Source organism: Magnolia sinica, chromosome 10 (genome assembly GCF_029962835.1).
Source record: "Magnolia sinica isolate HGM2019 chromosome 10, MsV1, whole genome shotgun sequence".
Lineage (NCBI taxonomy): Eukaryota > Viridiplantae > Streptophyta > Magnoliopsida > Magnoliales > Magnoliaceae > Magnolia > Magnolia sinica.
In genome coordinates this window covers 83,441,006-83,455,749 of record NC_080582.1, presented here as the reverse complement: position 1 = coordinate 83,455,749, position 14,744 = coordinate 83,441,006, and the positions used below count along the sequence as shown (strand labels likewise).

Genomic DNA, 14,744 nt, shown 5'->3' with positions numbered 1-14,744 from the left:
CAAGAAAATATCCCTTTTGGGATATTTTGGATCATCTGATCAATGTGATTTTCACGATATGACCCATGGGGCCCACGATGTGAATGGATTAGATTGAGGTACATGAACGCCACATGAGGTTTGCTTGCACATGCAATTTTTAGTAAGTTCTGAGATTCCTCCCATGTGTCACCGTCCAATGATGCTAGACTCGTATGTTAGTTTATCACCGTTTTAAAGACAGTGGTAATCCAAGCCGTCAAAATCGTTGACCAAATTATGGACGGAGCATAACCCAAAATAACACAAAAGATGATATCGACCGTTTAAAATTTCCCTTGAAATTTGGTCCACTCACTATCTTACTTTTAGCCAGCGATCCAATAGTCGTCAGTTGGATGGTTAAGATTGCTTTGATCAGCTCGATTTTAGAAATATGTTCCATCCACAACGTGACAGACAATTTGGATGGTCAGGATATCCGTACATGGGTGCAACGTCTGAGTAAGAAGAGTCACCACCATTTTGAAAATGTTGGTTAACTATCATTGGACCATTTAAATCCACAACATCCGGGCGCGGATTCGGTGGATCCGGGGTCGGTGGATCCTGACTGTGGGGCCCACCTTGATGTATGTAGCTCACATATAAGCCGTCCATTCGTTTTGCAAGCTAATATTATGGAATGTTCCAAAAATAAAGCAGATCCAAATCTCAGGTGGACTCCGTCACAGGAAACAGTGGTGATTGACCGTTAAAAACTTATTGTGGGCCACAAAAGTTTTGGATCAAGATGATATTATTATGGTCCCGTTATCCATGATTTTCGATCTTATCAACAGGTTGGATTGAAAATTAAAATACCTGTGGGCACCAAGTTATTTTTAATGGTAGGTATTGAAATAGAACTATTTCCTGTGGTGTGGTCCATATAAAATTTGGATCTAATTAATTTTTTAATAACGCCATAAAATGATCTTTCAAAACATATGGACGGCATGGATTTAAGGAAATTATATCAAGGTGGGCCCTACAGTCAGGGATCCACCTACCTCGGTGGATCCGAAACGGCGCCCACAACGTCCGCGTTCCCTTCGGACTCCCGTCAATTGGAAGAGGGTTCTGGTGTATACACTTCACTTCCTTTAGAAGGGAAGGATTTAAAAATGGAATTCGTTTTGCCTATATACCGAGTTAAGATCCGATGATCTGAACCGTCCACGTTGTGAATTATATGCTATAAGAACCATGGTAAGAAAATATTTCTCAAAGGGCGATTGAGACAATCGATATCTGTAGATGAATCCAGAACGAATAAAAAAAATTTTCAATGGCTCACATTCAACTCCAAAATCAAAGGTTAGGATAATCATTGAACATGATCATGGGCATATAGATTATTTATGTTAGTAAAGAGAAAATGGACGGTTCAAATCATTGGATCATCTCAACATGTGGGCCCCAGTAGGCAGCGACACACGCTAGACTCTAAGTCGCGACGCAGCAAAAACAAATTCAAGGAATTATGACATCGGCCGTTACAAGTGACAAAAATGCTCTCTGCTTTCACACAAATCACAAAAGTACAGTGTCAAAATTCCTCAAGGAATGGGGTAGCATTGACACCCACACTTTTGATAGACACGCCCCTTTCTCCTACTCGTTTATAATTGATCAAAAATGTGGGTGTAAATATCAATTCCCATTAAGAGAAATAATAGCCAACTCAACTTCAGTTTCTACAAAAATTTCCATCTCCAAAATCCAATATAAGAAAACTCCAAAACACAAGGAATAAGGGAACCTGTTATTTACATCCACCTCTTTGATAGATAGACACCCCCATCAAAAAATGGTGTAAATTTCAATTCCCATTAAGTAAAAAAACCCAACTCAACTTCAGTTTCTATAGAAATTTCAATCACCCAAAATTCAATACCAAAACTCCAAAGCTCAAGGACTAAGAGAGACTGATATTTACATCCACCCCATTGATAGACAGACCTATCCTATCAAAATTGTGGGTGTTTACATCAAACCCATTAAAGAAATAATAGCCAAATCAACTTTAGTTTCTAGAGAAACTCCCATCACCAAAGATCCAGTGCCTAAACTCCAAACATAACGACTAGGGAAGCCTGATATTTACACACACCCCATTGACAGACAGACCCACCCCTATAAAAATTGTGGGTGTACATATCAATTCCCATTAAAAATGAGAAAAAAACCAGCCAGCCCAAACTTCAATTTTAATAAAGATTTGCATTTGTCAGTCTAGCCAGATTGTAATTATCAGACTCTACTATACAAAAACCCAACATTCCTTTGAATTTTTTTTGGCCTTATCTATCAGTCTGTTATCAAACCATTGAAGATTCTTGACAGATAAGAACAACCCATCTGCCATTTTCTTCATCTTTGGATATAAAAACCTTCAGCAACTACAACAAATGCAGCAACAACAACAACAGAAGCAACACCTACAGTAAACAATTGCTATGGAGCATTCACATGCATTTGTTCTATCAATTCTCCTCTCTCTATTCATTCTACCACCCACAGCTGTAGCTCAGCTAAGGCAGAATTACTACCAAAACGTCTGCCCCAATGTTGAATCCATTGTCCGAAATGCTGTCACGCAGAAGTTTCAGCAGACGTTTGTGACAGCCCCTGCAACGCTCCGGCTCTTCTTCCATGACTGCTTTGTTCGGGTTTGATTCGGGCTCCTTGAATTGTACTACATTGTTTGTTTTTCCACTGATAAATCTCTTTAATTGGATGTTATGATGTAATGCAGGGATGTGATGCGTCCGTTCTGATTTCATCGCCAAATGGAAGGGCTGAGAAGGACCATCCTGACGATATATCGCTTGCTGGGGACGGGTTCGATACGGTGATCAAAGCCAAGGCAGCTGTCGATAGTGATCCGAGGTGCAGGAACCAGGTCTCTTGTGCTGATATCTTGGCTATGGCCACCAGAGATGTGGTTGCACTGGTAAACAGCAGCACTTGTTTTTTAACTAAGTATTTGGGTGCATTTGGATGTTGGATTCAACTGAATTATGATCATTTTGGTTTGTTATAACGGCAATGGCGACGTGGGTCGTCGCTGTTTTGATTGATAATGATAGCGGAGCCCGTAATTGAAATTTCGTGTGTTCCGAGTTGGACTTGAAATGATACTAATTTGGAGAATGGACTGGGCCAGCCCTGCTTTCATCGATTGCTCTTTATTGAATTGAATTATTACGATTCAAATAAATTAAACATCCAAACACAGTGTTAGAGATGTAATCAAGAGAAAGAATCTCTACCTTTTTCATTGAAAGTCATCCATTTGTGTAGTATCATGTCTTTCTAATGATTGCTGATGGACATTAACTGTACTTTTGATTGCTCTTTATTGAATCGAATTATTGCAATTTGGATCGATTAAACATCCAAACACAGTGTTAGAGAAGTAATCAAGAGAAATAGTTTCTACTTTTTTCATTAAAGTAATCCATTAGTGTAGTATCATATCTTTCTAATGATTGCTGATGGACATTAACTGTACTTTTGATTGCTTTTTATTGAATCGAATTATTGCGATTTGGATCATTAAACATCCAAACACAGTGTTAGAGATGTAATCAAGAGAAATAGTTTCTACCTTTTTCATTAAAGTTATCCATTAGTGTAGTATCATATCTTTCTAATGATTGCTGATGGACATCAACTGTACTTCTGATTTGAATTTTTGAAACAAACCCACATTCTGTTTCTTTGATTGAATCAAACTAATCAGTGCTGATTGGAAAATCTGCATGATTTGATGATTCAATGATAGTTATGAATTTTGCAGACTGGTGGGCCATTTTATCCGGTTGAGTTGGGGAGACTCGACGGTCGAATCTCTACTAAAGCCAGCGTCCAGCACCGTCTTCCCCATCCTACATTCAATCTAGACCAGCTCAATACCATGTTCGCCACTCATGGCCTCTCGCAAACGGATATGATCGCGTTATCAGGTATTGATAAAATTCAAAATTTCTTCCACTAATAGTATAAAATTATCCCAAAGATTGATATTCAATATTTGGTTATTGAAATGATGGTCATTGCAGGTGCTCACACCCTTGGATTTTCTCACTGTGGCAAGTTCTCAAAAAGAATCTACAACTTCGCGCCTGGTAGGCCGATTGACCCGTCACTCAATCCGGGTTACGCTCAACAGCTGCGTCAGATGTGCCCAAGGAATGTTGATCCTAGGATTGCCATCAACATGGACCCCACAACGCCTCAGACTTTCGACAACACCTACTTTAAGAACCTCCAGCAGGGAATGGGATTGTTCACCTCTGATCAGGACTTGTTCACTGACCCAAGGTCGCAGAGTACGGTGAATCTGTTTGCTAGCAGCAATGTGGCCTTCCAGCAGGCTTTCATTACTGCCATTACAAAGCTTGGGAGAGTGGATGTCAAGACTGGAAATCAAGGGGAGATCCGCCGAGATTGCTCCGTTCCAAATTAGAAGACTGATTGCTGTTAGTAGCATAATCCAGTTTTCTTTTTTGCCTTTTTTTTCTTACTTCTGTTACAATTTGTTGTTATGAAGAGTTTCTTTGTATCCAAGTTCATCGAATAAGATATGATTTTCATAGCTGTTCTTGAAGACTTGTTTGAATTTTATTGTCTCCTTGGAGATGCCCATCATTCCACATATGCCCATGTTGCACCTGTGTGTGAGATTGAGGCCATTCACCAAGTGCATTCCGCAGCCAATGTGTCCTAGCCTAGAAATAGGCCAGTCCCATCCAGTGTTTTCAGTATCTTATGATATCACCAATATATCCCATGGTATATCTATTATCCCAGCTGGGGGATATGAAACCAATCTTTAATATCCAATTTTCATGGTATCGTGTAATATATCGCATGATATCGCGATATATTGAGGATCTCACGATATTGTGTGATGCATCTACACCCTCCTTTATAAATTCTTAATGTATTGTATGATATATCGATATTGCACTATATCGATATTGAGTGCAATATCAAAAGGGATAAAAGGAAACCAAAGCTGTTTTGCTTGAAAAATCCTAAAAAATTCACAAAAATAATATTTTTTTCAAAAAAAAAAATAAATAAAAAATTCTTCCTTATATATTATAAGGTTATTTTGACCAATCCACTCTAGTTTGTTGGAAGTTAATCTTCAAAATTTCTCTCAAATCATGTTCGAAAGCTTCCTGGGGCCAGATTCTAAAAGGTGCGTATTTTTTAGTTTTGAGTCTTTTTTTTTTTTTTTTTCCTTTCATTTTCATATGTTGTAAATAGTATCAGATGGCGAGAAATCCATGATTCTTCATGTTTTGAATGAAAAATTATGGATTTGGAGCTTTAATTCTGAGATTTGTGGTAGATGGGTCGAGTTACAAAAAAACCAATTTTTTCTCAATTTTTTTCAAATCGGTTACAATCTTAGTGTCCAAACATGCAATCAAAAACATTTAACCTGATTTATGCATACTTGGCAATTTTTTGATTTTTCAATTTTTTTTTAGTAGTTAAAATAATTAATAATTTTTTTTTTCAAAATCCATAGGTTCTAGTTTTCTACTTCTTTTGTTTTTAAATATAATGCCCAGATTTCCATACATGTCTTCTTACGTTTATAAATTTTACGAATTGAATTTGTATATAGTTGTATCAGTTCAGTCAGACAACACATAAATTGGGACCCTACGTAAATGAAACTTATTATATGCACTTGTTTTTTGTGATTTTTTTTTTTTTGTAATTTATAAGTGTCAATTAGTATCTTTTTCAACTATCCCTGAAGTTCCATTGAAAAAGTTGACCAATTTATCAATGTTTTCCCATGGTTCACATCAACAATGATAAATTATGCAATACAATTGATATATCCCATGCGATAACTGATATATACTCATATTCCAAGGGTGTGATATGTTACGCGATGACAATATGGAAAACATTAGTCCCATCTTTAGGTGGTTGCACATGTACAGAATGTGGACCATTGGTTCACATAGATGTGGCCCACTTGAAGAGCTCACCATCTTGGTTTTGGGTTAGGTAGTAGTTACATTCACCGTGGGGTCCGCCAGGCAAACATGTTCCATGTTGTTACCTGTACGGCGTTTGTGTTTGGCATTTACGCTTAATAGATGAGCACTTGCAAGAAACATTCCTGTTATTATAATATCTTTAATAAATCCAAATTCATGCTAATCAAAACCAAACGGGGAGTTTCTTAATTATCTCAATGGCATGGACATGAGAGTAACAGCTGAAAGATGAAAATCTACAGTGAGATTGAGACTGGAGGAGATAATTAAGAATAACTAACATTTAGTGAAAAAGATCATATTCATATGATTAAGGTCGCGTTTGTGTGCACTCGCAAATTGAATCGTGAAAATTCAGATTCATCAAGGAGGAGAATGACAAATTTTCAATGATCTTTAGTATTCACAATGAGACTGAGACTGGAGGAGAATGACAAAGTTTCAGGGAGATTGAGACTGGAGGAGATAATAACTAACATTTAGTGAAGAAGATCATATTCATATGATTCAGGCCACATTTGGGTGCACTAGTAAATTGAATTGTGAAAATTCAGATTCATCAAGGAGGAGATGACAAAATTTCAATGATCTTCCTAGTATTCACAATAAGGAAGTAGCTCTCAAATTTCAGTTTTGTTTCTTTCAACCCCAACTTGCAACTAATGTAATTGTGATTTTGAGGATCTAAAAAAATGTCAATACTCCGGCACAGTGACGGATGATACATCGTCACTTAGAAATTACATACATATTGCGAATGTGGCATATAAATAATTCAAATTAAAATTCCAAATTATGGGTTTGAGTTTAGATGCATCATGAGCCAAAATTTACATATTTGATTATCTGACTATCGGATTGGACCATTAAAAATGAAAAACATCAAATGGTTCTATTTTGACAAGCATCCACGAATCAGAGGTTAGGATTGTTCAGCCAATCTGATTTTAGGCAGCGACTTATCACAGCAGGTTCAACAATTTAGCTAGTTTAATTTGAGTTAACATATGCCACATACAATTTCTGAGTACCTGTGTATCAAGCATCACACTACCAGAGTATCAATTACAATTTGGTCATTTAGTTCTCATCAGACTAATAATTGCAAGCAGAATTTGATATTGCATCCAAATGCGCCCGTAATGTTAGTGGGATTTGAAAGGTGGGTATGTTTGGGTGGAAGAATCTGCAAGGGACCACACGTCTCACATGAGGGCAGCTCTTGCTTTTGAGATAGAAAAAGTATCTTTTGGGTCTTTTTTTCTCTGTGTCCTTGTTATATTCTAATGCAAAGTGATTGGATTTCCATTAATATCTTAGTGTTTTTTAGTGACCGGTTTCAGTGGGCATTTGTTTTCTATCATTGTCTAAAGTCATAGGCATTTTGGGATTCCTATACATTTCCCACTCATTTTGCTAACTTGAGGTTCTAAATAAGGATTAAAGAGTTGGGTGCACATGTCATGCTTTCTGATGAAGTTTAAAAATAGAGCCCATGTTCTGATCTTTCCATATAGATTAGTTTCCTAAACAGATAAGGAAACAGTATTTTCTTGCTACAGAGGAAATACAAGATCCTTGTGGTGTGTATAGTGTCCTTATTCCCTCAGCTTGCAAGTGGGGCCCATGGTTTGGTGGGGTGATGGGCCACATCATGTTAATAAAATCTTCCAGATCATAAGATCCTAAGCATCTATCTTTGGTGGGGTTTTTCAGACTCTTTTTTGATCTATTTGGAGGCAACCAACCAAAGGGTTAGGATTAAATGAAGAAGAAATTTCGGGTAATCCGATGTTATGGTGGGGCCCAATGAAATTTTCATATATGGGGTGGTTTATTCCAGGCACTAGAACCTCACCCAATTCAGTTATGTATGTAAGCAGGCATCCGATGCTCTCTCATGGAGTTGATGTGGTTATGGTATATGCCTTGGCATATGTAAGCTTGAACAAGGGAAGCAGGCGTTCTCATCTTTCGTATCATGCAGCTTGATAGCGATTGTCGGCTGAATAGATTCTCTAGAAGCTTCTATGATGCATTGTGGAATATCATCGAGAATGACGGCATTTCCATGGTAAAAGACTACTTAATTGAATTTTCTTTTCTAAAATCAAGCAATGGGTGGATTAATTAAAGAAGTTTCATAAGAAAGTAGGAGTTAATTCGATAATAAGATATGGGTTCAGGTGATTGGGACCATTGATCTGGTGGACTATCACATGGGCTGGTCATTGGCCAAAAATCACATTGACTGGACAGCTATGACCATCCGATCGTAGTGAATTTTGCCCCTTGACAGTTGCTATTTTTCTAAAGGAGGCTACATGGTCTAATAACATTGCCTTTTGAGAGATGGCCCACCAAATCAATGGTCCTGTTCACCATAGACAAGTTTCATGTGTACAGTAGCCATACTTCATACACAGTCATGAAACACAATGAAGAATGCATATCATAGTAGCATTCCTCTTCAATCATTTTCTTGGCCAATCCGCTACACTGCGAATCTGTATATGCTGTGGCCTCCCAATATGCCACAGATGTCTGCAGTCTAACTCACAGTTGATTGCGGAGAATCCAACCACATGTATGGGCACAGATCTTTTCTCATGACAAAGATATGCTCATGAGAAGTGCCATGAATACTTCAGAAAGTAGCCATCCAATTCCTACTCTGGCTATATTTGCCAACGTCGGATCTGATCATTCATCTGGTGGGCCCTATTGCAACTTGTCATGGCCTGAAAATCAGTGGCCCGCTCATCGGTATCAAAGAAATAGACTGTTAAGGACAATTGATTAACAGTCTGCATCCAACAAATAAATGTGGCCCATGATAACTGGACCAGCCTGACCTTTAGGTTGCAGAACATATGAAGTGGGGCCTACATGATGAACTGGATCTGTGAGTGTCCATTGCCGGCTATATACTTGTTCATGGATTTCATTATCCGATCTGAGCTATATTTACTAAACATTTCGAAATGGGTGCATGAATTGCATCCAGTACTAAAACAATATCATAACTGTGCAATACATCATCAGAGGGATTGAATGGTCTAAAAGTTACAAATGGATTGAACTTCATGTTCTGTTCAAGCTCAGAGCTTGAAAAAGCCAATGTGGTCGCTGTAAGCTTCCTCGGTCTAAACTTGCACCAGCAGTGTTGCTGCATTCCTCTTCTCGATCGGATCTAACCGACATGGACGGAATCAGCTGTCTGGTTTCATCTGGGTTCAACTCAGAGCAGCCTAATTCGAGATTCGAACTTGAACGATGCTTCATTTTCTTCTTATTGCTGCAGTATCCGATGCTCAATGTCAGCTCAACATCACTCTCCCTGTCTGTGTAGAAAAACGGGTCTTGAGGACCGTCGACTGTCATTTTGTTTTTCATGGGCCTTTGGGTAACTGGGACCTGATCTTCAATGGTGCTGACATCAGTGGAGATATCTTCTCCGGCGGGCCGCTCAAGATCAAAGCCCCACTGCAGCCTGCTAGTGTCTTTGGAGCAGCTACTCAGTTCCTGTGAGCTTGGATTGGCCCTTACCTTATATAGCTGATCCAAACTATGGCCAGGATTCGTTTGAGTGGTGGGGCAGTGATTGTTACTGAAAGGAGAACGGTGGGCTGTCGAACAAGTGGCCCGAGTCCAATACCCAGTTCCGGGATCAACGTCTAAGTAGTGGCGCCCAACGTGAAATGATGCTGGAGATGTATTAGCAGGCGAGGGGAGCTTTGTTTCCTTACTTTGTAGCTCGGCCATCAACATCTTCTGGACACTATACAGCCGGTGGAGTTCCCGTACCTGCATTGCCCAGTTTCAAATCTACACATCAGAATTCCATTCTATAATCCAATATGCAGACGATCATCGAGTGATCTAATCTGAGTGCAGTGCTTCACTCAAAATGGACATGTGGGACGGGGGTCCATGATCTGGACTGTCCATCGGTTGGGCCCCACAGTGGGTGGATTACTATCCACAAACCTCACAGATTGGACGATCCTCCTCCTCCAATGGGTGGGTGTTTTTGCTATCAGTGCTGACTGTTTCGATATCCCTCAACCTCCCATTTCCAAAGATTGTCTAATCAGTGATTTTTTTAACTCTACGGTGTGATCTGCCTTCTGGGTCATGGCCCATTGTGCCACATCTCCAATTTTCATTGGTTTACAATTCATTAGATTGACCAGAACCATCACTAACTTCAGACCATCGACTGATTTTTTGCAATATAAGCATACGCAACCTTTGAGAAAGAGCAAGATTTCGAAATGCACCTGATCCTTGAAAATCTCTTCTTGCTTCAGCATCGTCTTCCGCACGGATTCTCTATTGTATTGTTCAAGCGATTTGTCCATGGATTCTTGAATCTTGTCCGAACCAGTCCTATTCTCCTCGAGAAATCTCTGTCTAGAATAGGCCCAGGGGTTTGAAGTTTTGAATGCTACAGTTACTGCATTGCGGTCATTCTGCGGCAATGTGGCTAACGGATCTAGAGCATACTGCAGTTCTGTTCCCATGCCTGCAAGAACAAGAGATTGCATTATTAGTATTACATTGTTACTTAGGCCACGTTTGGTTGCTCCAAATTTCATAAAATATTGTGAAATCCACACCAAATTAGACTGATTAGTCATGAATTTGGTGCAACCAAATGCAGATTTAAAGATTAGAGGTTTGATATGCCCACACGCATCTCTACCTGTGGCCATGCGTGTGGGACATATCAGATTGGACCACTGGCCCAAAATTCAGGCTAGCTCACTCATCGTGTGGGCAACATTCATATTTAGACCATTCATTGCTTTGTTCATGTGTGGCCCACATGATGAGCCGGCTGGCTGGAATTTTTGGCCAGGTTGTCTACACTTGGGGCACTTATTGTATGTCCCACATATGGATGGTCATTTGTAGAAGTGCGGCGTGCTTAGAAAAGCTCTAAAGAGTATAATACTCAGAAAATAACTAATGGAGGTGATTTTGGTTGTGACAAATATCATGAAATTTCATAATATTTTGCAGAAATTAGACTGATTAATCATGAAATATCATGATAAGTGGTACAACCAAATGCACCCCAAAGCAACAAAGAACAATCCCATTTGAATTTCTATACGCATCAATTGAAACAATGAAGATACGAAACTTAGTACTTCAAAAATGCAGACATTTGCATATAACCAAACATCATCAGAAACACAACCCGATTTCCATGACAGAAAAATAGGGAATTAAAGCATGTGTGAGTACTTCAAAGGCAGTATGTGGAGAATGTTCTGAAAAATGTTGAGGAAATGCAGAGACGCAACCATCATAGGTGTATGGCTGTAAATGGACATCGCCCATGTTGGGTGAAATCAAAATTTCATATAGGACTCACCGAACCAATTCAAAATCCGGACCCAAAAGGACCCAAGCCTGGCCTGTCGACATCCCTACCATTACAATTGCAACAGCATTGGATTGAAACAGTGCAATCAGGGACTTCTATTAGTTACAGAACTGCAAAATTCCTTCAGCAATGGGAAGATGTTCCAATAGAAATCTTCTTTTAGTATGACTTCTACAGTCAGGAAAAATGCTACGATAACCAGTACATGATGCTGTTACCTATTTTGGAGTATTTGGCTCATTGCGTACCAGATAGTTAATGAAAAAATCTTCCTCTTAGAGTAGCCAACTGCATCGAAATCTCACGTTTCATGACTTTTTGATTTTGAAATGACCATGAAAAAATCATGCAAGTGATTGGCGAGGCATGACTTGAATGCATGTATAAGTCTTCATCACTAGAAATTTAGCCAATTCAACTGAGATTTGAGAAGGAATCCATCAACATGGATTATGTACTCTTAGGTCAGAGGATCCGCCGAATTGTTCCAACCCATGATTAGACGAATAAATGTCCATAATGAGATATCATATTCCTTGATGGGCCCCACATGGATAACCCACTTGGCTATGGATCCTATCCAGAAAAGAATGGGAACCATGGTCAATGCACAAATGAATGAAATTAGAACATATTTGAATGCTCTCAATTAGCTGCATAATCTCTATGCAAATGGTGACTTTAGATGGGGAGAATTGAGTGTGGTTAGTCAGTCGAAATGGTGGCTGCACTGTGAACATGTGAAAAAAGATGGTCCACTCATCAGAGGTGGCGTGTAAATGTAGGTTGAGTGTGGACAGTCAGTCAATAAACTTTTACAGTACTAGTTTTACCGTACATGTGCTGCCCACTTCAGTGGGGCGCATCTGATGAGTGGCCTGGATCTCACACGCACGTGCTGCGCTCACACATGTGGATGAAGAGGATTCTCAATCGTCTTCATGCGAAAATCCCTTGCAGGGCCTCATCTCATCCCTCCCCCATTTGATACAATGGATTACGCTATTTGCCACGAATCAAATCACATCAGGAGCAAACTGTGGAATGTTTGAATGCTTGGAGGAGCAAATCCAAAACAAACATTGGAAAAATGACAATTCATTTTACCACCAAATGATATATTAAGATTAAGGGCGTGTTTGGATGCTCCATTGAATTGAATTGCAGTTATTTCCTATAATTTGATAAAAAGAAAAGAAGTATTTACATGACATTCATATTGAGGTTCTGCACTCCAAATTGTCACTTGCTATTCAAGTCACTTGCACATCCAAATGCATTCTAAAAATGAAAAAAATGGAATGCAAGCTCCAACAAAACCTGATCGCATGAATATGAATCCTGAATAGCCGACTATAACATAATCGCTCAATCCCAGAAAATGTGACTTTCATTGGTAGAATTTGACTGAACTTGGGAAAGCTTCTCCACAGGAAATTAATAAAGGAAGGACCATTTGGCTAGAAATTCAAAGGACTTTCAAGGGAAGCATTTGGAAGAACTGTCGTTATTGCAGCGAATGTAGCTTGCAGTGGAAGGAGTCCTGTTTGGGCAAGATGGTCCCCCCCGAAAAGAACTCTTTCAGTCCTGTTCCTGAGCGAGGAATTTCTCGATGTGGTCCTATTCAAGGACATTGTCAATGGCCGATACTAGGCCTGCCACAAGCTTTATGACCTGTAACAAGGATTGTATATGACAGTCCACAAAGTATCAGACATGGGCCATGGACCATGGTCCCCATGAACAAGAAATGCGGCCTTTTCAAGGACTCCCATGTGCTTGTGGAGACCTTTATCGACATAACACGACCGAAAGAGATCAACGCAGGCCGGGACTTTTCGTTGATGTAACACATATGCTTGAGAAGCAGAGAAGCGCAAACGCACGCGCATTCATCTCTCACAAGGATGGGAGAAACCGAAGAGAATTTTGAGCTCCTCTGAGGAGAAATGAATGGTTGTAGAAATCCCAAAGATGCATAACAACCGCCGAAAGCAACCTATTTCTTGGATGAATGAAACATGCACATTTTCATTGTTTTTCTGGAACGTTTGAGAAATGGGTTGCCTTGAGAAAGCTCAATCGCCTTGCAGTTGACCATTTGGTTGCACCAAACATAATGATTGATCAGTCTAAATTGGTGCAAATTTCATGAGATTTGGTGCAACCAAACACACCCAGAAAGAAAAATCCATTCCAATCCATGAAAGAACCTTAAACCAAACACTGAAAATCAAAATCCACAATCCAAGACAACACAACAAAATAAATCGAAAGAAGAATACCGTCGGCAACAAGAGCAATTGAATTGATCCAAACAAAGCCAAACTCGATCGAAAAGGAAGAACATCAAAAATCAACATTTAAAAAAAGAAAAAGAAAAAGAAAAAAGAAGCATGAACATCAAAACCAACATAACAAAAAAAGCCCAAAGATTGTCTCACCTGCACAAAATGACTGTGGGAACAGTTCTCGTCCGTCCACTCATGCACCATCTTCCACACTCTCTCCCCTCTCCTCACCACCCATCTCCCATTCCCATAAATAAACCAAAACAGAATACAACAAGATAGAAATCTCCTCCCCATCAACACCCATGACTCATTCTGGAACACGGTTTCCAACCTCCCATTCGACGGAGATCTCCAAGAAAGGGTGAAAGATCCAGAGACTCAGATATCCACAAACTCTCACAACACTGAAAACAGTCAACACAACTTAGAAAAACAAACAAAGGCCAACTCCAAGGAGAATAATGCAAGCCTTTTGACAGGCTGTGAAGGGAGGGGAAGGTGAAGAAGCCAATGGTGCAATCAGCTGTGCAATGGATTGTATTGGAAAAATACAAATCTCACTCTCCCTACGTAAGCACATGTAAGGCTGTGAACAAGATATTCCAGACAGGCCTTTCAAAGGACATTCATAGACATAGGGATACTGCTACTTCTATTCAAACAAAAATCACTTTCTTTCCTTTGCTTCCCCTTTTTTTTTTTAAAAAAATCTTTCTTCTTGTGAATTTAAAGATACCCATGATTTTACTATAACTGTCTTTCAACAGCCCATTTCTGGATTGGATGTGGAAAATGCTTCAAAACTCACTCAGCTGAGCTTCTATATATATATATATATATATATAAAGGAAAGATTCCATGTTTTTTTCAATACCCAACAGCTCCATGTTTTTGTGAAATGCTAACTACTTGCATAAATGGTAATTTTAAGGAATACCCATTTGAGTGATGTCTTGCTTTGGTTAAAATGTTAAAACTGATTTATTTAGTAAT

At 39.2% G+C, this 14,744-nt stretch overlaps 2 protein-coding genes across 2 annotated transcripts; one reads left to right on the top strand and one right to left on the bottom strand.

The window, feature by feature from the left end:
• The first annotated feature begins 1,910 nt into the window (after positions 1-1,910).
• Positions 1,911-4,636, top strand: LOC131217198 (peroxidase 16). The gene is made up of 4 exons (XM_058212024.1): positions 1,911-2,693; positions 2,780-2,977; positions 3,827-3,992; positions 4,089-4,636. The coding sequence occupies exons 1-4, from the start codon at positions 2,481-2,483 to the stop codon at positions 4,493-4,495; spliced, it is 984 nt and encodes a 327-aa protein (XP_058068007.1). The 5' UTR covers positions 1,911-2,480; the 3' UTR covers positions 4,496-4,636.
• A 4,365-nt stretch (positions 4,637-9,001) lies between these two features.
• On the bottom strand, positions 9,002-14,502 carry LOC131217197 (uncharacterized). The gene is made up of 3 exons (XM_058212023.1): positions 13,902-14,502; positions 10,343-10,587; positions 9,002-9,866 (listed from the first exon to the last, which is right to left on the bottom strand). Exons 2-3 carry the CDS (start codon positions 10,583-10,585, stop codon positions 9,144-9,146), a joined length of 966 nt encoding a protein of 321 aa, XP_058068006.1. The 5' UTR covers positions 10,586-10,587; positions 13,902-14,502; the 3' UTR covers positions 9,002-9,143.
• Positions 14,503-14,744: the final 242 nt, after the last annotated feature.